The 26,518-nt window shown below is 37.0% G+C and overlaps 1 protein-coding gene across 1 annotated transcript; it reads left to right on the top strand.

Annotated features, from left to right (window-relative positions):
- The first annotated feature begins 8,801 nt into the window (after positions 1-8,801).
- On the top strand, positions 8,802-25,786 carry LOC123541018 (uncharacterized). The gene is made up of 5 exons (XM_053526010.1): positions 8,802-8,830; positions 18,052-18,105; positions 21,238-21,368; positions 21,840-22,083; positions 25,478-25,786. Exons 2-5 carry the CDS (start codon positions 18,064-18,066, stop codon positions 25,784-25,786), a joined length of 726 nt encoding a protein of 241 aa, XP_053381985.1. The 5' UTR covers positions 8,802-8,830; positions 18,052-18,063.
- The last annotated feature ends 732 nt before the right edge of the window (positions 25,787-26,518 follow it).

Below are 26,518 nucleotides of genomic sequence, written 5' to 3'. Positions count from 1 at the left end.
GTCCGGCATATTTATTAGAATATGTCAATGCAATGAGTACGTCAAAATGAAAACAGTCAAGGCCTACCTCTGATTTTACCACGTTTCATCGTTCAGATGCGTCGGTATCTAACCACGAGGGCAAACGCCCTCGTGGTTCAATTCCTACGCATCTCAACTATAAACCGTGGCAAATTAGCTATCCGATATCAAGATATAATAATAAAGATAAAATCAGTCGAACGGCTTTCTTTTTAGAACTATTTCTTATAGCAGCGTATTTAAACAAAGCGCGGGAAATCAACGACCGTAAACAGGAAAGACGTCATAACGTTTCAAAGACAAACAACAATGTTTAGTTCCGGTTTTGTTTTATCAGTTCCAGCGTAACGTTATGGATTTTTGATAAAATAACGTGTTTTGAATCGAGAAATATACTATCAGGAACAAAGAGGAACTGCCAAGGTATTGGATTTTTATTCCGTTTTTAGAAATAAAATATAAATAACTACATAAATGTAGTTCGTAATACGTCATTTAAAGCACGAGAGTCATCTTACACCCCGGGGTGTAAGATGGATTTTTCCAGCACCGGTAAAAATACCGAAATCCTCGTCTGGTATGCAAGAAACAATATATATTAAGGGACGCAACGTTTAATAAAGGATATTATCACATGTTTGACGTCGCGGGAGTGTAATAATGCCATTAAATAAAAATGATAATACACTAGTGTAATAAAGCTTTGACGTCGACGTCATTTATAGTGTAAGCGACGTCGGTCAAATTGTCTTGTTTATATAGTGAAAGAAAGTCGATTTTTTGATGTTTTGACAAGAAAGTATAACATGTGATAAAAAGAATATTACATTTGTGACTTTCCACATTGAATTTATTAAACTCGTTGAATAAAATTGATAAAATGCTCGGCAGAGCCTCGCATTTTATTATTTTATTCAACTCGTTTAATAAATTCAATATGAAAAGACACTCATGTAATATCCTCTATTTATATGAGTGTCTTTTCATTCTGAATTTATTAAGAGAGTTGAATAAAATGATAAAATGCGAGGCTCTGTCAAGCATTTTATCAATTTTATTAAACGAGTTTAATAAATTCAATGTGGAAAGATACAAATGTAATATTCTTTTCATCACATGCTTTTCCTAGTTAAACATCAAAATTTCTTCTTTCTTTACCTTTTATAGACCAAGTAAATTCGCTCAAGATCTCTTATAAATAAATAACGTCAACGTCAAAACTTTATTACACTAGTGTACTAGGGCTTTTCAATAAATACGCGGAAATGTGCTCTCATTTCTTTATTTCTGGTCCTATTATTCTGAAATTTGAAAATATGACGGATATAAACATAATAAATGCGACTATTTAATTACAGATATATGAACATGCATAATATTTATTTATCATCTCCTAGGCAACCTCATTTCCTAAAAAGCGACCCAACGTCATTAAGACGCTGTCATATCACAAACAATTAATCGATACAACTCGTGATTACCATTAGTTCAATGTATATCGCAATTAAATGCATTTTCTACAACTTTTACAGATAAACAAATATTGGTCATATGATATTTCTGTCGTATTGATGAAATGGGACACTGAACTGTGATGCCGTATCAAGGTGCTCTTTAATTGATAAAACGTAACTGAACGTCATTTTTCATGTCTGTACCACGGGTCGTCAGAGATATTATCCTGACTACTTTTAAACGTCGCGTTCCAGTAACAAAATTTTTTTTTCTTCAGGGCATTGCCCATTAAATCTTTAGCAGTATAGCATTTGTCTCTTTTCTCGATTTTCGATTCAAAACAAAGTGTTTTCTAGCACACCGGACTGGCGTTTCCGGTGAATTTACCCATGCCGGCAAAACCCATCTGGCACCCCACATGCCAGATGACTCTCGTGCTGTTAATGACAACTATTAGTAGTTCATGCACTGATAATATATTGTTATATAAAATACGAAAAAAGCAGGTACCTTGCTAGTTTCTCTCCGTTCCTTATAGTATATTTCTCGATTCAAAATATGTTAGTTTACCTTAAAAACATAATATTACGCTACAAACGATAAAACTAAAGTGGAACTTTGTTATTGTGCGTAACGCAAAACATCATGACGTCACTTCTGCTTACGGACGTTAATTTCCCACGCTTTGTGTTAGTTTAAGAATATTTTATTGCAAATGTTACACAAGATACATTCATACACATACAGACAGACATAACAACACAAGCAATAGGATATTGACGGAAGTATTGAAATACTTATCGAGTCAACCTCCGGAAAGATAATATTTACAATACTATGGATGGCTGTTAAACTAATGTGTAACACATTCTTAGTTATTCATGAAAAGGAAAAAAATGCAAAATGAAAAACCAAAAAAAAAAAGGAAAAACAACAAAATGCTCAGAAATGGAAGGTAAAGATGAAATAAAAGTATTAGTACATCGCCTTTTTAGTATTTAGAATATTTTAGCAAAATTAGGTAACCATAATGGTTAAAGTATGAAATAGTACATAAAAGAACTATATTCTCTAGAATGAAAAGGGAAGGAAGAAAATATGTAGAGAAAATGTTCAGCTGCCCCAAACCACTCCTAGCTTTATATACTTAACAATCTTGTTGTCTGGAGATAATGACAGTGTGAAACAGTATAGGGGTCAGATCACAAGTCAAGCGAACCTATGGCTTCCAAGGATAAATTGTTGGACAGCTGTGAAGATTTGTCTGTTGTCAGTATCAGACAGAGAAGTATCACCATAAAGTAAGGTGTTAACAGTGATAGACTGGGTGAAATTACCAACAGAAATTAACATTACATGCCGAGGAAGGTAATACAGTCTACATTCAAGCAAAAAATGTGAGCTGGTCTCGGGTTGTCCGCAATGACAAAGCGGAGAGTTAACAATATTACGTAAGAACAAATGATAATTGAGACAACTGCATTTCATACGAAGTCTAGCATGAAGAATTTGTGCTTTTCTACTTCCACAGTAATAATAAGAGGGAGTTTGACGCTGGTCGGCCTTAAGACGCCTCTTTAACACACTAAGCGACGGAAACTGAATTAACGACCGGCGGGACGAGACTGACCAGATACGAAAGAGAAGCGCCTGTGCACATTTGAAAAAACATGATAATTCTGTGATCGCGCCTTCTATCTTCAAGCGTCCTCCAATTCACCTCTAGTCTGAAGTCATGCAGTGATACTAGCTTGGTGGCTCCAGTTACGATTCTGGCACACTCATTTTCAATTTTGTCAAGTTGTTCCTTTTCATATCCTGTGCAGTTGTTCCAGATTACATCTGCATATTCCAAAATCGGTCGTATAAAGGAAAGGTATATCGTTTCAAGAGATCTTCGATCTAAGACAATTTTCAGCTTGCGCATAACATGAACCCTTTTCCAAGCCTTGCTTGTTATGTAGTTGATATGATGATGCCATTTACAATCGTTTGACAGAGTGACACCAAGATGTTGATGATAGGAAACCTCAGGAATCTGGAGTCCTGCCATAAAGAGGGGTAGATGTAAATGTTGATTTGCTTTGCGAGAAAACAGTAAAGATTCAGATTTTGCAGGGTTGAACTGTACTAACCATTTATCGGCCCATCTGGATATTTTCTGGATGTCCGTCTGTAGTAACTGAGTTGCCTGTTCAGGTTGGTCAACAATAATATAAAGGCTAGTATCATCAGCAAACAAGCTGATTTCACTGCCAATGTCAACTACAATGTCATTAATAAAAATCAAGAACAGAAGAGGCCCAAGAATAGATCCTTGGGGACACCAGCACCGATACCTTTCCAAGTAGAAGAGGTTCCAGGAAGGATAACCCGTTGGCGTCTATTGAAAAGATAGTTAGAAAACCATTCAAGTAAAGATCCAGTAATACCTGCATTTTGTAGTTTTACAAGAAGACCTTTGTGCCAAACCTTGTCAAAAGCTTTGCTGATGTCAAAAAAGACAGCCCTTACCTCAAGCCCTTCATCTAGAGCTTTGCAAAATGTATTGTAGAGAAGGGTCAACTGACTGACAGTGGAGTGGCCAGGTAAGAAACCAGACTGCACCGGGGTTAGAAAATTTGTGTCATGAAGGTGATTGTAAATATGTTTAAATAAAACTTTTTCAAATGCTTTTTCTACACAGCTGAGAAGGGATATAGGCCGATAGTTGTTTGGGAGAGAGGAGTCGCCTTTCTTAAAAACAGCACACACGTTTGCATCTTTCCAGGACAGAGGAACGTTTGCTGAGTGCAGAGAATAGTTGAATAAAGAACAGAGAGGGCCGGAAAGTTGCCGAGAAGCCTCGCGCAGTATACGGTTACTAATTCCGTCGGGACCAGAAACCTTCCCTATTTGCAAGTTTCTGAGAACATCCTCAACTTCATTCTGGATAAGAGTCACAGATGATAGCTGGCGTTCAATTGGAGGGACGGTTGGATTCGGTGGAGTTTTACCGTCATCATTTAGTTGAGTCTGATTTGCAAAGTACGTATTTAAAAGGTCAGCCTTTTCTGCATCACTTGTGGTTGGCATATTAGTGACAGGATCGATAAGGGGTGGGATAGAAACAGAAGAATCTTTAGTTATGAAAGGCTTCAATGTATTCCATCAGTCTTTTGAAGAAGATGTGCAGGTTTTAAGTTTATCTACGAGATTAATGTAGTACGTGGATTTGGCCTGCTTGATGGAACGTATAGTGTCATTACGGATCCTTCGAAATTTAGACCAGTGCTCGGCAGATCCCGACAGTTTTGCTTTTTATATGCACGTTTACGCCTCCGAATACACCGTCGTATTGCGCTTGTCATCCATGGGACATCTCTAGGACGTACAGTAACAGTTTTATTTGGAATAAGGTTTTTACATATCGATAAAATTGTGTCTGTTATGTTAGAAGCGTACGCATTGACATCTGCGTTGGAACACGATTCCCAATCTGCTGACGAAAGACTTTGTCGCAAGAGGTCAAAGTTGCATTGATCGTACATCCAAATAAGCCTTGTAAACGTAATTGGCTTAGGTTTACAGAATTTAAGAATACAGTACGTGGGACAATGATATCTGAGCTCCTGTTCCAGGAAGTGATCACTGACACCGGAAGCTACAACAGATCTTGGATTAGAAACGAAGAAGAGGTCAAGTATAGAGCTTGAGTTCATTCTGTACTATAAGAAAGAGTGCTAAAAAGAAAGGATATCTACTTTTTGTAAAATACGGTATGCAAGAAAAATTATCTGCCAGAATAAAATGCTTACATGTATACGATATGCAAGAAAAAATATCAGTCATGTGTTTACGAATCGGATGGAAATATCCGTCCCCCGGCCACCTGCGCACGGGCGGTAATTCGGCAAGCCTCATTACCGCCCAATGCGCAGGTGCCCTCGGGACGGATATTTCTATCCGATTCGTAAACACATGACAGATATTATTATTCTTGCACACCGGACTGGCGTTTCCGGTGATTTTACCCATGCCGGCAAAACCCATCTGGCACCCCCATGCCAGATGACTCTCGTGCTGTTAATGACAACTCGTGGTTCATGCACTGATAATATATTGTTTATGTAAAAACACGAAAAAAGCAGGTACCTTGATAATTTCTCTCCGTTCCTTATAGTATATTTCTCGATTCAAAATACGTTAGTTTACCGAAAGAACATAACGTTACGCTACAAACGATAAAACTAAAGTGGAACTTTGTTATTGTGCGTAACGCAAAACATCATGACGTCACTTCTGCTTACGGACGTTAATTTCCCGCGCTCTACTATAAGAAAGAGTGCAACAAAGAAAGTATTTCGACCTGTTATTTGTAAAATACGGTATGCAAGAAAAATTATTTGCCAGAATAAAATGCTAACATGTATACGATATGCAAGAAAAAATATCAGTCATGTGTTTACGAATCGGATGGAAATATCCGTCCCTCGGCCACCTGCGCATGGGCGGTAATTCGGCAAGCCTCATTACCGTCCAATGCGCAGGTGCCCTCGGGACGGATATTTCTATCCGATTCGTAAGCACATGACAGACATTATTAATCTCATGACTCCGTTAAACACTGACTTTCAAGCGATGGCCAACACAATATGCCTGCCAAACATTTAAATGATGCCACATTTATAATTTGACGTTATTGGCGTAGCGCTTACACTTCATATTTTATATTTGCCCAATTAAAGAAAAGGTAGCTTGAAAAATACGCCAGTTTTAGCGCATGTATTATAGAAAAGGAGACAAAACTGGACCGGATGACGTCACATGACGTTGCCATGGGGACTAGCATTTGCTTATTATTTATCCAAAGAAAACAAAATTTTGTTGTATCAACCCAGTATTCCCTAATCTACATTATTTTATTATTAATAATGTAAGTAGGAAGTACAAAAGAACAAGAATGGGAAATGTACTGTATAAATTTAGCGTTAGAATAAGTAAATGAAATAAAGCATCAATTTACTTGTGCAAGAAAGGGGTACAAAAGTACTTAACGAACGATAAGCACAAGTGTACTAACTAAATGAATGCAAACGTTCTAGGAAGTTTGACTCTGAATTGAACAGATGTGAATTCATATCTTTATTAGTAAGTAGGGTAGTTTACCGTTATAAAAAGGTAAACAATTACAAACACTGTGACCTAGTAACTATAAAGATAAGGGGCACCAAAATATTTAAATATTTAAACAGAAACAACGGGGATTACCATTTTGAAAAACATATAGGAACTGCTTTCCCCATTATGTTGAATTATATATGAGCCATGCCATGAGAAAACCAACATAGTGGGTGTGCGACCAGCATGGATCCAGACCAGCCTGCGCATCCGCGCAGTCTGGTCAGGATCCATGCTGTTCACTAACAGTTTTTCCAATTCCAATAGGCTTTAAAAGCGAACAGCATGGAGCCTGACCAGACTGCGCGGATGCGCAGGCTGGTCTGGATCCATGCTGGTCGCATACCCACTATGTTGGTTTTCTCATGGCGCGGCTCATATATAGTTTTACGTCCAAAACATACAGTGTAATGTCACGGACCCAGGCGGACAAAATTTCAAGGGATGAGGCTCAATATAAATAAGGTCACTAAATTCTGGTAGTACACTGACATCTATAACTATGATACTTTATTTACTCAAATTGAACCACCATTATGTTATATTTAATAAATTTATACATGATAACACTCTAAATATTAAACATTTAACATTGATGCGATTCACCTTTATTTCAAGACAAACTTTAATACTGTTAAATCTAAACTGATACCCTATTAATCTTACGACGGGTACCGTACGCGCGGTTTTACCGCTCGACCCACTCTGGTTCATATGGGACTCTGAGGCTCCAGTTCGGGCTCCAGTTCGGGCTTTAGTTCGGGTTCAGGTGAAAATTCAACTACTTGCTCGCCCGGGATTTGAACCGATACGTCCCCATCCTCGGTGCCTGAACTGATACATTGTAAAATTCAGAAATAGCCGTATCTTGACTTTGCAATGTTCTAATTTCAGCTTTATCTCTATACTTGATCCAATTGCTTATCAAGGCATCCTCCTCTACAGTTCATACACAGTCCCCAGGGAAAATTTCAGTAGCATTGCCACAGGTTTCCGTTGTCGCCTCTTCGACGCGAATAGGGTACACAGACGCATTAGGCGCATTCCCCCTTTAGCACAGTTAAAACGACATGCCTTTTAATACTACTTTGATATATATCTTTAAAACAAAACATGCATTTTTTAAAACGATTTTATTGCGATTAAAGTATTTTCATTTTCTATGTTCTATTCCTTATTCGACTTTTGAAAAAGAAATAGAAAAACAGTTCCTACGTGTGTATATAACTTTATTTAATGTACTTGTATATCTAAGAATTTGGAACAACCATAGTATAAAACAATGAAATATACAATGTATTATTTATAGTCGCCACCGGTTACCCATATGGGCGGCTCCTCCAGAAGGCTGTTAGTTATGTTAGTAGCAGGATAGTGCAAGATACAGAAGACGCTCCAATTCCAGAAGCTTCCCTGGTTCTTTAACGTGCCATGTGTAAAGCACATATACATGGGACTCTTATTCCAATGTTAGCAGTTTTTAGTTAGAGGAGCGGGGCTCGAACTCACGACCTCTGGTTGCATAGTCAAACAATGTTACCACTAAACCATTTACCAGTTCCTTATTCCATATTCGATTTTAATCTTACTCATGTTATGATCTAACAAATCTAACAAATCTATAGCAACCAATGGATTAATTTATTGGCGCATACTTACATGAATACATCGCCCTCAACAACTAAGCTAGCCTGGGAATCCAGTCTGACAATTTCTAACTTTTTTAATACCTGCAAATTGACAGTTGATAATATCAGAAACTCGATGAATGCCAATTAACACTAATTAGCGCAAATTAAGTGATCTTTAATGCATAGGTATTAGGTATGATTTCTTCTGACAAAGCACAAATATTATCAACGGCTTCCCAGGCTACAACTAAGCCTAAGTGGCAATGTTAATCATGTCAAGTCATGTCAGGTCAAGTTTATTTGCAAGTCGGCATTTATCTGCCTTTGGCAATAACCAGGACATGTCGCGTTCAATAAGCGGATTAACAACAGAATAAATTGAACCATTCTTATGTACACAATTTGGTAAATTGGTTTCGCTTGTTATTGAAACATTGTATATGAAAACATGTATGTATAATGGATTATTTGAAAGTACAGTACAGCATTCACTCTTTAAAATTGGTATTGAAAGATTGGTTCTTAAAGGATATGCATAGGAAACCGTATTTCTTAATTAAGAGGTAAACTTGAAAGATTATTTTTTTGCAATTAGATAATGTAATAAATACACAAATACAAATGTAATATTTAATATCTGTAATTATTTTACAATTAATGTATGTTATAGATTAATACATACCCGTCTATTATTAATGACGAAGTATCGATACGTCGCGTTGTTTTGTGCTCTTAAAAACATGTTTTCAGTGCTTTAATTTTGGTATTTCTTGTGGAAATTTATGTGGAATTGTGGAAAATGAGTTAAAGCATAAAATCTAACGAATAAAACAAAGGATATTAACGTTGTTACAATATTTTATGAAACAATTACTGGATTTTATCGGATTAAGTGAATTCCGCTCACTAGGTAAATAAACAAAAGTTTCTTGTTTAATTTGGGTAGTCGACGAAAGTCCCCACCTGGAATGGATTGAGCCGAACCCACGGCAGGTGTCATATTTACCTCCTCAGCATCCAGTCTAGGCCAATACTGCTGGTAACAGTATCAATTTAAGTAAATCACCCGGCACTGAACACTAGTCGGGATATCAGCCGCGACCGGAAATCGAACCCGGACCGCTGGCGTTGTAGTCCAACCTGCTAACCACTGACTGCCTTAATGACATTTTTCGTCGGTGTAAGGAACATTATTTGCCTTGGGCCATACTATTTGTAGTAGCTAATGTAAATGTCGGCTAATGTGTTAAAAAGATCGAATGGGATCAAAGAACAAAGGAGGAGAGAAACTGACAAAATCACAATCTTCTCCAAATACTGTGTGCGAAACTCTGGCACAGAGAGATATCAGTTATTTGCCAGCTATGTCGTCTCAACAAAGAATATAGTGCCTAATGGTTTACCTTACTCTTACTACTCCGCCTCAATTTTATTTTTAATCGAACGAATCCTTCACCGCCACTGTGACAGCCAAACATGTCATTTTCCTTGGTGGAAAGTAGGATCTCTAGGCTTATTACTAATAGACACATGCCAGTCCTGTATGTACTGATCTCGTAGACGTCTTTTTAGATTACTGAACTAATTAAAATTTTCATCAAAATCAGTTAAAAGTATGAATATCCTAAATTTTCTAACAAAGAGTTCATGCAATATCCCCAACTTTTCCCATCAGTGTTGTTACATTGTTCAGTGTACATAGTGTTAATAGATGTACCATGATTCATTTTACTTTTAACCAGGATTTAATTGCTCTTTCTTAAGCTAACACAGACAGTGGAAATCTACCAAGTTTACCGTAAAACTGCTTCGTTTGGTGTTAGTTTTCGTAGCGCTATGTCAATATACCGGACAATACGGGTCAATCTATTCATTTACCCGTTAGGGTCAACACGTCATAAATCCTTTTGGATTAAAACTGTTAACCGTTTGTAAAGGGAATAGCTTATCAATAGGTAGTATTAAAATTGCGGGATAAATATTCGATATGTCTGGTTTTAATTCCACGACGACTTTACAGAATAACAATTTATTTCTATGATATTAAAGGTTGTGCTTTGCCATACGTTTAATGTTTTATAGAAAAAAATATCAGAAAAAGATTAGAAATTTCATTAAGTCTTATGCATATAAAGCACATCGACATAAGCCAATATAGATATAAATAATAGCATGGCAATAATGGCAACAATAGTAATGTGACAGTCACAGAATGACAATCAAATTGATGAGAATGTTTGAAAAGTACAAATAGAAGGATTACTTGCATAAAAATAATACTTCAGTTACATAATTTGATAAAACATTTTACACAATCGTGTCGCATTCAATATAAATTGTCTTTGCTCGAAATTTTATGTATGGCTCACTACTAATAGTTTTCAACATATATACCAATTTAGCCAATTTTATATCAAAATAATAAAACCAAAGCCCGTACAAACGAACGAGAGAAGTTACTCTGACAGGCTATTATGTAAAATGTGTAATGCAAATGTCACAGAAATTGAATAGCATTTTTATACGCCCGAATGGACGTATTATGTTATACCCCGGTGTCCGTCCGTACGTTAGAAATTTCGTGTCCGCTCTGTAACTCCCTTGAAGGATTTCAAAGAAACTTGACACAAATGTTCACCACACCGAAACGACGTGCAGAGCGCATGTTTCGGATGACTTGCTTTAAGGTCCAGGTCACACTTAGAGGTCAAATGTCAAGTATGACTTTGTTTTGTGTATATTACTCTGCATTGCTGTGCTGTTGTTTTTATTTGGCAGATCCTTTTTTTTTTTGTTCATTTTCAATATATTTTTTTTAATTACTTTCCTTTTATGTTACTTTAAATAGCTTATTTTGAAACGTTTTTATTATTGGCCGTAGGGAAAACCCGAGACCACTTTTCTGTGGTACAACATGGATGGTACCTCCAATTTTAGGTGTATTTTGACATACCTGTACCTGCATGGTAATGATTTTTTGTGGACTTAAATTTTTTTTGAATTTCTTTCCTTTGTTGTTCTTGGCGGAGCTCTTGTATATTATGCTGTACTAAATACTCGCAAGTCCGAAGAAAATACTTGAATCATATATCATGGCCTGAGATTAATACTTAAATGTCGTCTACAAATAAAAACAAGGATTTATAATCTGACACGGTTTATTAAGGACGCTTTTGAAGTAAAATACTCTGGAAGTTATGACTGTTTCCTTAGCTGAACTATTTATGTATATTTTATATGTGTAATATATTGCTGTGCTTAATGCCTTTGCCATTTTTCTTGCTAACTATTTGTAAATGGCCAAAGGAAAATTATTTTTGCTGATTATGCCAATAAACTTGAAACCTGAAACATTAAATAATTGTTCGTTTTTGGATTAAGCCCGTTTCAACTGTTTCATTGTTAGTTCAATACAATTTTCCACGAAATCCGGAGATGTTAGTTCTAGCCTGCCATGAAGTGGGAGTAGTAAATGTACTTCAGACACAACACTTGGCGGCGTCTTTGATGGTTGCATCAATGATGTACTGTATTGATACATGCATTTACAAAACTGACCGTGTATTATATTGAATACACGCAGTTGTGTAGCTGGCCTCAATTATTTTGACATGCATTGGCGTAGCTGGCCCTTTTCAGTTGTTGCGGAGGGATGTAGGGGACTGCCTAGGTCACTGTGAGTCCAGGGGTGCCTAGGATTAAGCATTTTATGACACATTTGGGCACGTTCTAGATGCATTATTTGCTCTTTTCAAGGTCCCTTTATATTGCATTTTTGGTGTGTTTAGTTTTTCAGTTTCCTGAATTATCTGTAGGCCCAGATTAAATGATAACTAATTTCGCCTATAATTTTTAATGCCCAGCGCACATTTAAAACTTCACTACCATCAACATTTATAAAAATAGTTGGGCGCAACTTTGATGAGTACAGGTCACTTCTCAGCCGGTCAATTGGGGGAGGGGGCACGGACACCCCTAGCACGAACCCCTTCGGGACCGGCCCTGGATTCGAGCCTGTACAATTAGAAATTACGTGTACACGTGGGTCTCAATGAAGATTAACTTCTCTCGTTTATACGTTTGTACGGGCTTTGATTTATCATTATGATTTGTTCTTATAAAACATTAAACGCATGATAAAGCACCACACTACACATACAATAAAGGACCTCGGGCATTTTCCTATTCGGATTGCTTATCCAATTAAGTAAAAACTGACCTAGGGCTAGACTTCTGAAACAGCATTAAGATAGTTAAAGATCATATTATGATTTACAATTCTTCACGTGAGGAAGCCATCAAGCTGGCTTACGGAAGGTCGGTGGTTCTACCCAGGTGCCCGCTCGTGATGAAATAGTGCACGGAGGGGCACCTGGGGTCTTCCTCCACCATTAAAAAGCTGGAAAGTCGCCATATGACCTAAAATTGTGTCGGTGCGACGTTAAACCCAACAAAATAAAAATAAAATAAATTTTATGATTTACAAGTTTGTGAACAAAAAAAAAACATACTTATATTTGATAAATGACCAGAGATAGCTCCTGTGATTTCACTGCCAGGAGGGGGTTAATTCCTCTTGTACCTCAAAATTTGGACTCAAAAATGCAACAGAGCCCACTATTTTATACATATTATATTTTAAACGAGGGACCTCCGTGGCCGAGTGGTTAGGGTCACTAACTCCAAATTACTTGCCTCTCATCGATGTGGATTCACTCAAGGCATTGAGTTCTTCATGTGAGGAAGGTTCTACCCAGGTGCCCGCTCGTAATGCAATAATGCACGGAGGGGCACCTGGGGTCTTCCTCCATCACCAAAGCTGGAAAGTCACCATATGACCTAAACTTGTTTTGGAGCGACGATAAATCCAACAAAATAAATGAATATACATGTATTTCAAATATGCCCTGACTCGCCTTAAAGGAGAGTTACCCACTTCCGTATTCAATCCACACGGCTTCATTCTTAATTTGTGCCGCTCACCCCACCCTGTCGATATATGTCTGGAACCGTGTCTGTTATACTTACACTTCATATTATTGAAACAGTAATTGATTTCTGACATATTATTAAACTGTTTTATTATATTTATATGCATTGCATCTCAAATCTCCTGATACAGTTTTAGTGAATATATAAATTCTCAATTGACGGTTCGTTCAAATAGAAAGAAAATTGCTTTTAAAACCCTTTTCCACCGGCATCCGAATAACTATACGTTTTATCGGTGATGTTTAAAATGTACTATATATAGCATTTGTCGTGTTTTCTTGTCGGCGGAGAGAAAGCACGACAAATAAAGGGCGACACATTTATACCCGCCAACACGAAAACTCGATAGATAAATTTGTCGTGTCGTGTCTTCTGAATGTACAATGTGTCGTGTTTTCACCCCGTCGACACGAAAACTCGACAAATTAGGTATTTGTCGAGTTTTAGTGTTTAAGTGTTGCTGTGTTTTCGCCCTGCCAACACGCCAACACGAAATGGCAGAAATCAGCCACCATACACAACTCCATACACAGTGAAAAACTGTACTTGCCACGTCTATTATACTTTACTGTTTTCTTTTATCATCCGAGTGACTTGACGCGCCGCACGTCTACGTCCCACAAGGGGTTCGGCAGATACAGGGCAATTGATAGAAGCAGCAAGACAGTGTTGCATTTTCCATTACTGCTCATGAACTGACTCCATCTAACCGAGTCTGCAATTTTCACTGTTTGCCTCGGTGCTTCCGAGGGATCTGGGATCTACTTTTCAGATTATATTCCATGGGTTATGAGCTATTAAAATTTTATACGTGCACCTTTTTCGTATAATACATCAGCTCCGTCCTAGGCCCCCTTCTGTTTTTACTCTACATAGATGACCTGCCTGAAAATCTGATTTCACAGGTCCGTTTATTCACCGATGATACTGCTGTCTTTTTAATTGTAAATAGTCCTGCCCAAGAAAACATTCTCCAGCAAGACTTGAATAGGTTACAGTTATGGGAAAGTAAGTGGGACATGGTGTTTAACCCCTCAAAATGCACAGTTATGAACATAACAAGGTCAAAAAACCCTTTCAAATCAAAGTATGGGTAGAGGAGAAGACCTTTATAAGCTTAGCTTTCGGATCTTATCCTTTTTCAACATGTATAATTTCGATATTGTAAATTGTAAAATGTAATATGCACATATGTTTGAAATAAAATATGTTTAAATCAAATCAAAGTATACACTCCATGGCCAAGTCTTGGAAACAGTTCCTGGTGCAAAGTATCTCTGGGTTACTATATCCTCAGATCTTAACTGGAATAAACACATCAATTTAGTCACGTCCAAAGCTACTCGAATACTTAACTTCATTAAGCGAAATATCCGATGCAAAAACCCAAAAGTTCGGGAAGTAGCTTATAAAGCCCTAGTCAGGCCACAGCTGGAATATGCTAGCTGCGTCTGGAACCCTTATACCCAACTTATCATCCACCAGATCGAAATGATGATCGCGGAGAGCAGCGCGATGGGTTAATTATGACTACTCCCCTTACAGCAGTGTCACAAACATGTTAAGTCAGCTGAGATGGCGTATCCTTGAAAATAGGAGATCTTATTCACGCCTCCTTATGTTCTACAAAATAGTGAATGGTTTGGTTGCTGTACCACTTCCTCCCTATGTCAGCCCCCGATCCCGTCTAACAAGACATATGCATCCCCACTCCTGTACCCAGATCCTCACTCCCTGTAATTACTATAAGTACTCTTTTTTTTCCAGCCACCATAGTACTTTGGAATTCCCTTCCAGTACAACTTGTGCAAGCCCCGCCCAGAACCAGTTTAAGCAGGGTGTGACTAAACTTGCACACAATGCTTAACACGATAGACCTGTTTTTAAACTGCTTTTATCTGTAAATCCTTCTTGTTTTTAACACTATCAACTGTATTCATGCTCGCAATACACATCGTGTATTACTTTTATTCTCATGTCCATTCTACTTTTAAATTTCTTGTACAGGCGCGCAGCTGCATGTAATACTCGTAAAGAGGAGTGAATCAGTATAAAAAGATAAATAGATACATATACATTATAAAGGTCTGGACTTAATGATTTATACCGTGTCAAAGGCTTTATTTAAGTCTAAAAGAATCAGGTGAATTTGGTTCCTGATTTAGGCAGATAAGAGAATGTCATACTCATGAAAACTTATGATGATGTATCGTTGATGCATTGCTTCCTATTCAGTTGGACTTAAAAGCAGTATTAATGTATGTGTATCGAACGCTGAATCTCAACATTTTTCGGCGAACGCCGTCTAAATTCGTTTTCGTTACCTATGCCACGTGACTTCAGTTTGCAAATCAAACTACTTGATAACGCATTATAGATAATTTACCAAAATGGAAGATTTATGCAACACTCTGCCTGATTGGACGAGAGTGTCAATTTCTTTCACTCTGTTGATTGTGCTACGCTGAGTGAAATGTAGACAAAGCGTTTGTCCTAAACGATGCTGTTCACAGTTTTAAAGCTAACTTTGGCTCAGTATATTTAGCAGGAATATTGATATATCTCAAAATAATAATAAATATGATAAAAACCTGTTCAAATACCAACATATATCAAATTAAAGAAAGAGCTGAATACGGTCTGCGTATCACATGAATAAGGGTGTGATAAGAGTCTTTTATGTAGAGAAGTGCTTTTTAAAGATTTTCCTTGTTACAATTGTCGTCTGTACATGTATATCCTAAGGACGGCCAGCACATATTTATGCAATCTCGCCAGGCATACGTATGTTTTTGACAACACAGAAAATGACGTCACTCGACCTTCAGCTATTTCCGGAATGTAAATAAAATGTATAAAAGTAGAAATGCTAAACTTGAAAACGAAAGCCGCACTTTGATTCGTAGATAGTCAGGGGTCACGCGCAGGGGTCACCCAGTCTAAATGTATGGGCGTGGACTTCTTCTTTTTTTTTTTTTTTTTGCTATTGGGGAGCCAATTTCCAGCACTTTATTACAAATTGAAATTACCTGGGCTTTAGTACAGCATGTCAGCTTTTAATCTATGAAAAAATATATGAGCTCTGGATAAACAGAAATCCCACAGGGGTCCGTAACGGACCAAGGGTACATTGATAATTTTGGAACTTCATCAAATCGCTCAAAATGTCATTTTTGATGTTGTCTGAGAGTGTCAGTATATGCCTCAGATGTAAGATATAACCGTATTTGAGAGCTGCAGACCTAGACATTTCAGAAATATTTTCAAAATAAGTTTCGTGTCATAAATGTTGTTTCTACGGAAGCGTGAAAGGGCCATCAGACGCTAATACGTTTTAGTACGTTAAGGCTGCGGAAATGATATGAAAAGGTTTCTTGCTTTTGTGACTTATTCAGATTGCATATTAAAATGAGTACTTGTTTGCTTTGATATATTTGTTATAAATTATTTAACTGATTTATTATATATGAATATTTTTCTTTAGTATGGTATGCAAATATTGAACTCAGTTGAAATCTGTTTTATTATATATATGCTATATAATGACTGAATCTCATTACACTGAAATGAAGGTACGCTGCATACAGTTTATCTATGTGATATGACTACGGTCAAACTTTGCTTATGAAACAAAAATATTGAAATAATTACAATTGTATGTTTTGCTTGACCTTCACTTTTTTATAGGTGTGACGTCATTGTCCAAAGATTCATGAATAGCGAATATGCATTTGTTAAAGCGGGATCAGTTGGCCTATTTTAGAAATAAATAAAAATAATAAATAAAAAAAATCCTTTAATTGATTTTTTCTCATGTATTCTAATCAAACTTGATTTGTAACATCTTTATTAGGCCCGCAGCCAACTTTGTTCAGCTGGGACATTTGTCATACTTGGTCTGGAGCATCATTAAAAGGTCCTCTTCCAAATTTATTTATATAGGAACTTAGGCCCTATTAGGGACCACTATTGCTAAAAGTAGATATGCCTTTCTTCGCATTAACCACTAAAATGTAATGGATTTTTATCAAACTCGATGTGTAACAATATCGTAAGGTCTCCTGCTATTTTGTTACAAATGGGGATAGGGACCAATTTAGCTAAAAATATAAACACGTTTAATGACCTCTTCTCATGAACCGCTTCATGAATCTTCATCAAACTACTGCTGTAATTATTCGTCTAAGGATAAACGAAACAAAATTGCAACCCTACGAAACCTTTGCGAAAAATGAAAAGAGAACCATTTAAATTGTTAAAGTGCGGTGTTTAGTTTTGCAATTTGAAAAATGTTAGATGAAAGATGAATGTTAGATGAAAAATTCATAAACTTCTTTCCTTATTACAATTCGCCGACCATCATTTTTAAAGATATTTCTTGTTATTTATATCTTATGCTATACCAACATACGTTCATGTTTTTTATGATTATCAAGCTTATTGTCAGTTGATCCGTCAGTCCATTCGACTTCCGATTGCTTGGTCTCACAATTCTTAGAATGATTGCAGTCCCTAATGTTTGTGGGATTAGTAGGACAAAGGTTAAGATTACAGTGACCTTAAGACTCGGTATGTTTTCTTCTAAATAACAAAAGAACACATAAGCTGACCCCTAATGTTTTGTAGGTCGGTAGGTCATTGGTCACTAAGTTACCTTGAACCTTGAAACGATTTCGGCTCGTTGACTATAGAACATTTCGGCCTACAATCGTCAAACTTTAAGGAGGATTATCAATTGTCAACCCTACTGGAAAAAATTGTGTTTTACAACATTTCTTGTTTCTTTTTATAGGTAGATGTTCAGATGACCTGCCCTATATCGACAATGAATCACCCTTTCAAAGAGGTATGTCAATTACACTAGGCTTATTGAATATCGATAAAGCTACTATATAGATTAAAGATCATTTGTTTTATCGATCTCATATCTTGTATAACGACCATTATGCTGCATTGCGTATCGGTAATTTAATTTAGACAAAGTTATGGAAGCCCTGGAGGGACAATTGATTTCCGTACTTCCCACTTCTGACTTCTAACTTTTGCACTTCTCACTTCCAACTTCTTGACTTCCTACTTCCTACTTCTAACTTCCACACTTCTGACTTCTAACTTCCGCACTTCTGACTTCCAACTTCCTGACTTTCGACTTCTGATTTCCAACTTCCAAACTTCTTACTTCCGACTTCTTACTTCCTTCTTCTAACTTCCTGACTTCCAACTTCCGCACTTCTTACTTCCAACTTCCAACTTCCGCACTTCTGACTTCCAACTTCCTGACTTCTTACTTCCGACTTCCAACTTCCACACTTCTTACTTCTATCTTCCGCACTTCTGACTTCTAATTTCCTGATTTTCGACTTCTGATTTCCAGCTTCCACATTTCTTACTTCCGACTTCTTACTTCCATCTTCTAACTTCCGCACTTCTGACTTCCACACTTCTGACTTCTAACTTCCTGGCTTCCGCACTTCTGACTTCCAACTTTCCCTCTTTGGAAGTCGGAAGTAAGAAGTGTGGAAGTTGGAAGTCGGAAGTAAGAAGTCAGGAAGTTGGAAGTCAGAAGTGCTGAAGTTGGAAGTCAGGAAGTTGGAAGTCAGAAGTGCGGAAGTTGGAAGTCGGAAGTCAGGAAGTTAGAAGAAGGAAGTAAGAAGTCAAGAAGTCGGAAGTAAGAAGTGTGGAAGTTGGAAATCAGAAGTCGAAAGTCAGGAAGTTGGAAGTCAAAAGTGCGGAAGTTAGGAGTCAGAAGTGTGGAAGTTAGAAGTAGGAAGTCAAGAAGTTGGAAGTGAGAAGTGCAAAAGTTAGAAGTCAGAAGCGGGAAGTACGGAAATCAATTGTCCCTCCAGGGCTTCCATACAAAGTTGTTACATCAATACAGTTATGCTTTTCATAGCTGGCAAATATCGATAACTTCTGATTTTTGACGCGGTTTTCATTAACACTGCCTTCGTCGTTGTCTTCTTCTTCTTTGTTTGTTCTCAATCTGAGGGTTTTGAACTACTGGGCATCGAATTCTTTCAAAATATATTCACTATAAGATAAGAATGCTCGACGACTTCGCACATGTATTTCATATTCGACAATTTTACCATGAGTGATGGCCCTTTGACAATTTTCTTAGTACATGTATAACGTACAGTCGAAACTCGGTATCTCAAACTCGCTTACCTCGAAATCCCGCTTAAGTCGAAGAAATTTTCAAGTCCCGTCAAATTTCCTTCTTTACATACGTACTTCAACTCCGGTTACGTCAAAATTTGACTTATCGAGATTCCGGATATGTTGAAAGGGATTTTCAGTCCCGTCAATAAAATTCAAGTGCATTGTAAACTCGGTAAGTCGAAGTGAGAAAAATATGCGATAAAATTTCACACATCTCATTGTGAATGTGGCTGGTTTTTAACACATGTTCATGTTTATTGCCTAACCAGAAAGCCGTGATGCCGACATATCAAAGGTACGGCCATTATCAAAGTGAGATGATGTCATACTTGTTTGCACGTGCCATAATGATAATTGTTTGATGTAAACACTAGATTTCTTAATCAGCGATCATTTGTTTTTGAAACGTTATGAAAACTGCTTTTAATTTAAACTAAATGAATTCATTAGTTTGATCAGTTGGGATCATTAATAAGGATTAATTAGAGGTAATCTCGATGAGACTGTAAAAAAAATAACTTCTTTGGGTAAAGCATCATTCGTTCAAAATGTCAGATCGAAATGCTATCAATCCTCCGTGAGAGAAACGTGGTACGAAAAGGAAACTTGCCTCAAAAAACATCTGAGGTTAGTATCATTTTTATTCTTCGAAAAACTGAAAACTTTGATAAACACAAACTGTACAGAATCGTGTACGCGTAAAGTGCCCAGAGCGTATACACGGCATCAAGGAAACAGATTTTATTTCTTATTAAATCTTTTCGTAACTTAATCAACTTTTTCCATCATTTCGTCCATATACATCCCTCCTCATAACTCGAATTTCGGTTATCTCGAAATAAAAAGCACGGTCCCTTGAAATTCGAGATACCGAGTTTCGACTGTATATGATTAATAAGAGTGAACACAACATTCATTTTAATATTATCATAAGCAGAAGATGAAAGGATGTACTAATACACATTTTATTGTGTTACTTCCCTTACATTATTATTGACCTCTTTGGTATTTTGAGATAAGCACTATCACGAATAGATCTTAGAACAAATTCTTGTATACGTCCACACGTGACGTGTAAACGCATATAAAGACATTTCAGAAGAGGACAGATTCTGGTGTTGTGTTCCATTGATATTTCTTTCCATTATACAATCACATAGAATATCACAAGCTAGTGTTTCTGTTACGAGCTTTTCAAACGTTATATGGAGGGTCTGATTGCTTTGAATTTCAAAGATGAAAACATTTACAGCCTGCATTGTTTTATTTGTTTTGCAAATACTAGTCTAAGAGTAGAGTCGTGTTGCGTTAACAAAAATTAGTCCGGAAACAGTACACAACTGTAGAAAAAATAGGCCTTAATCTTACTCAGTGAACAGAAACATGACGTCACAACATGGCGGAGCTGAAAGTTATACACGACTCGCAGTCTTACATATTAGTATTCACTGATCTCTGATTTTCGTGATTAAACTATGAAAATAAATATGCAGAATAAATGAAAAAAAAACGCCATGGCATTGAATTAAAATGATGGTAACTTTCAAAATGCAATCTTATGATGTTTCCATTTTACGTCGGAGAAAGTCAACATACTGGGATCGTAAAAGGCATGAGTTGAATGCTATCCCTGGCTTATACTTTTACACTCAGTATAATATTAACAGTAATAATATTAATAATAATAATGATAACAGTAAAACAGTCATAACAGTGATGATAATATCTATAGCAATAATAATAAGGATAATTCTCAAAGTAGTTATTTGAAACCGTCTCCTATATCAATGAAATAGATGTGTCGCTTTCATTTCAGAGGCGATTTTATCTTTTGGTGATGGTGCTATTTGTGGTATTCCTGTTGAACATATTCAATCTGATGTCGTTTCCATTCAACGTCTGGAGTCATCTGATCGTAAAAAGTGGAAAAATGACTGACACTAAAGGGTAATACAACATTAACGAACCCCATATTGCTCACATAATTGAACGAAGGCGCACGCGTCAAATTTCACTGCTTGCTTTTGCAGAAATTACACTGCGTATTGTACTTTGTTCCTTCAATGTCTTTTACATCTTTATCTAATTACGTATCAGAAAATATGAATATCTCAAGTTCTCAGTTTAGAACAGAATGATTTATTGTATTCAAGATAAGCGCACTTATGAAATGAAGTGTATTAATGCCTGTATAATATCCTAGTGATTTTATATATATCACCACCGAATATCAGCTACCCCTGACCATGATCTTCAGCTATAGAATTTGGAACAGTCAGAAATTTGTCTACCTTTTAATATGCTTTAATTGATTAGAAATGTTCAGAAAACAAAAATACTAGACGGATTAGTGGACCGAAGGACAAGTTAAAAACTGTATGTTTCTTCTTTGTTTGACATTGTTATTCTGCCACGCAGATATGACACTGCCCATTACTCAGCCAAGAAGAAGAGAAAACCAAAACTGAAAATTTTGAGTTTCAAGGACATAAACCTCTGGAATAGGACATTAAACCCATCGATTTATGGTCCGGTGGAAGAGTATCTTCCTGAAACTATGGATAAAAGAACGTTTTTGCTTAAAAGACGGATGCATCCGACGGAAGAAGACTACCATAACATTGCGTCTGGAAAATACAAGCCTGTTGATATAATGACATTGGTAAACATGCTTTACTTGTATCTATTTATAGTCGTTGGTGTGTACCCATGTAAGCCACAATAAGTCTTAATGCACTTTCTTATGTAAGCTGATATCTCAGTAACAACTAGTGGAAACTGATTGAAATTTCACACACTTGTCATCAGTGAGAAGATTTGACATGGACGTATCTCCACGTATTTCCAAAGTTATACCCATTTTTGACTAATAAGTGAACGGTTAAATCTGTGTGTGTAAGCTGGTATTTTAATAACCTTGTTAACTGTAATGATCTGACATGCAATGAACAGGTTTTACCGTGTTTTTTTTCACGCAGGTATGTGTAATCAGTCTAATGTAGCACCGCCGTAAACTGGAAATGAGATTTGACTCTTAATTTCTTTTTCGCACAAATGGTTCCCATTGTATAATCAACAAATAATCTAGGCCTTCGAGTGGTTTATCGTCTGATTTACCACGGTTCAGAGTTCAGATGCGTAGGAATTGAACCACGAGGGCGTTAGCCCGAGCGGTTAAATACTGAAGCATCTGAACGATGAACCGTGGTAAATTAGACGATAAATCACAAGAAGGCCTAGATTGTTTTCATTCTGACATGCTCATTGATATATTTTAATAAATATTATGTTGGAATTCATTTACGCGAGGAGTTATGTATCAGACGTCATGCAGCAATTTGACGTCCCATTTGACGTCATAATGCTCTCGCGCGTCAACCTTTGTTTATACAGAATATACAGAGCTTGATTTCCTTCTTTGTTTAACTGGAAATCAAACCGAGTCATGTTAGAATTGTTTCATGATTTCTATGTTTTCATTTTTTTTAACGCCTCAGCGTTGCTTTTATTTGTTTTTAAAGGATTAAAGGCACTGACCTCCAGATTTGGCTTAAAATAATGATCTTTCAAATTAAAGTTTGGTCATATTATGAACAGTTCTAAAAATTCTACCTCAAGAAAAAAAGATGACCGCGCCGGGAATCGAACATCGGATCGCCGCGGCAACAAAGACATCTTCCTGTTCAGTGAATTATGACAACAAGCAAATTCGATGAATTGGTATCCCCCGCCGAAAGGGTTTGTGGTGAGGAATGGCAAAAAAGATATCCGGCAAAAAGTTAAGGATGTTACTAAGAAGCGAACAATTTCAATAGACAAAATCAATTTAACAGAAAATGAATGCTTTTTTTGGTGGTGGTGGTGGTGGGGTGGGGGGGGGGGTAGGGAGGCAGCGGGAGTGACCGGATGAGGGTTCAAAATATCACATGTTGATTAAAAATTAAGAATTAAAAAAAAAAAGAATGGGGGGGGGGGGGGGGAGTGGCGGGTGAGTGATTATGCATGATTGGGGTGGTGGGCATGACTGGGTGGAGGAGTGAGGTGGGGGAACGGTAAAACTTTGCGTGTTGATTTATATTCATGGAAGGTTTGAAAACAAAATAAAAATTTCATATACATTTTGGGGGGGGGGGGGGGGGGGGGGAGGGTGTGTGACCAAGGCAAGGTGGTGACCAGGTGTGGGTACACAACTTCACATGTTTATAATAAATGTTCATGGAAAAGAATGAAAGAAGTTTAATGATATTCTATCAATTGGTTGGTTTGTTATGTACAAATCTGTAGTTTTTATTATTCCCCGCCGATGAAATCGGGAGGAGGGGGGGGGGGGGGGTATTGAAATGGCGTTGTCCGTCCACGTCCGTGCGTGCGTGCGTCCGTCCGTCCGCAGCCATTTCTCAGTAACTAGCAGGTAGAATTTCATGAAACTTGAAATAAATATGAACCAACATACTGAGGGGATGCCCGTCAAGTTTTTTTATTTTTTTTGTTCTTACTCAATTTCCCTTAGAGTTATTGCCCTTGATTTAATGAAAAATGCCCAAATTGTCCTTCCACAGCCATTTCTTAGTAACTAGCTGGTAGAATTTCATGAAACTTTAAATAAACATTTTTTTTTTTTTTTTTGATTGGTCAATTTCCCTTAGAGTTATTGCCCTTGATTTAATGAAAAATCCGCGTCTGCAGCCATTTCTCAGTAACAAGCTGGTAGAATTTTATGAAACTTGAAATATATATGAACCAACATACTTCGATGATACCCGTCATTTTTTTAATTGGTCAATTTACATTAGAGTTATTGCCCTTTAATAGTTTAAAAAAAAACCCATGTATATCTAAAAGTCTTAATGTTTTTTGTTGTCGAACGATCTGGAGGCCAGTTCCTTTAAAGTTTAATAGAAAGATGCTTTAAGTAATTCCGGCTTCCTTGGTTAACTCGTCTTACCGCTTGGCCACCAGTATGCCTGAGTTTATATATATATAATACAATTGATACTACATATATCTATATTTGTTGTAGATTTAGCCTCTTGGGTTTATTTCCATTATGATTTACGAAACGACGTTATGACGTCGGATGTCGCTTGGCGCTGCAGATGTTACCAACAGTTGGCGTGCTTTTTCTTTACGTTATTCAGCTGTTCTCAGATTTTTTTCCATACGTTTTTTTATTGTTTTACCGTGTTTTACGTTCCTAAATTCCATTAATGACAATATTTAGCTGGCGGGTTTTCAAGTAATACCCTTATAATGGTACTAGTAGCCTTAATTGAATGGTTCGGGAACAGTTACATTATACTTATGATTAAATGAGCCGTGCCATGAGAAAACCAACATAGTGGGTTTGCGACCAGCATGGATTCAGACCAGCCTGCGCATCCGCGCAGTCTGGTTAGGAACCATGCAGTTTGCTTTCAATGCCTATAGTAATAAGAGAAACCGAAAGCGAACAGCATGGATCCTGACCAGACTGCGCAGCAGGCTGGTCTGGATCCATGCTGGTCGCAAAGTCACTATGTTGGTTTTCTCGTGGCGCGTCTCAAATATACTTTGATATAGGAGTTTCGTTAATGAAACAAATTATGAAAAAGTACTGATTTCACAACGTAATAACGGTTTGTCTAGACTTGCAAAGTCTGGTGAGATAAAATAATCTGTAATAATGTTAATTTCTTTCTTCATTCTGACACTGATATTTTCTCAGAAAACCATTTTCTTTCTAGGCTCACTTCAGAGATAAGAGATATTGTAATTTTTTTCAAAGAAAGTGCTATTAAAGAGGATCTTATAGTAGAGATATTTGTTTTGAAGGACTCGTCTTCGGTTTTTCTACATTATCATATTTATGCATTCTTTTCATGTTTCAAAGACTGCTGGGTTGAAATTTGATTTCCGTGAAATATTTCAGAAAACATCAGATTGAAACGATGTATTAGTGATTGAAGGTAATTACATTTTTACGCTCACCTGTTATCCATGGTTTCAATTGCAAAAACATCAAATATCCTAAATCGTTATATCTTTGTCAAAATATTTTATAAAATTTGAAATTGCAGGGTCCATTCAAATTTCACGAACAGTACCGAAATCCATGCTGGTTTGAGGACGAAGAGAGTGATACATCAAATGGACTCAAGTGCCTGCCGTACTTTTATTTAATAGGCGCTCCTAAATGCGGGACAACGGATTTACAAAGAAGACTTGTACAACACCCAGATATTTCTGATCGTATCGTGAAAGAACCTCAATGGTTCAGTAGGAACCGCTTTTGTAAGTACAGTGCCACCTTTTTTGAAGGAATAGCATTGGGAAGGTTGAAAAGTGTTTGTTGCATAAAGGGTCTTGCTGAGGAGAGTTTACTGTAATGAAAATTATGTCTGCTTGGAAGGAGCACTTCTGGCATTGTTAACTAAGAAGTATTTGTTTTTTGTTGGTGTCGTAAACAAAAAAACTTACTACTTTTTGTACTCATTCACTCAATAATAACCAGTTAACATGACGAATGATAAGCAACTTGTCAGGAGATTTCAACAGAACTTCCCTCTTTCGGTGACAGTATTGGGCCATACCAAATTGATTTGTCGTTCGTCGAAACTACCGCATCAATGATTTCATTCCCGAGAAAAAGAAAAAGAAATTCATCCGCCCGCACGCAGGTAAAAATCTCCGAATTTTTTTTTCTGATTACGCGGTCCGGAATGATAACGGCAAAACAGGTTTTATCGCTGTTTTAATGCGTCAAAGTGATGTTGATCGGAATTCATGCGTTCGTAATACATGTAGCTGATGACTCAAGGTTAAAGGTCAGTAATTCAAATCCTTCTTTGTTTCATATAAAAAAACGACAACTTCATGTCGTCTTTACGTATCTTTAGAGAACATCACTTTTTCTCACCTATCGGACAGAAAAATCTCTACTTTTAGAAGTGCTGGAAAATCTTATCTCACATGGGTTATCCCACACTCCTGTGACGGACTCCTTCATGCGCTGAATATACATATTATTTATGTAAAATAATTAAAAATCAGGTACCTTTATCTTTTCTCTCCTTTCCTTATAGTGTATTTCTCGATTCAAAATTCATTACTTTATGATA

Source organism: Mercenaria mercenaria, chromosome 16, assembly GCF_021730395.1.
Source record: "Mercenaria mercenaria strain notata chromosome 16, MADL_Memer_1, whole genome shotgun sequence".
Taxonomy (NCBI): Eukaryota; Metazoa; Mollusca; class Bivalvia; order Venerida; family Veneridae; genus Mercenaria; species Mercenaria mercenaria.
Note: the sequence above shows the minus strand (reverse complement) of the source record. Positions and strands in the feature narration are given on the sequence as shown.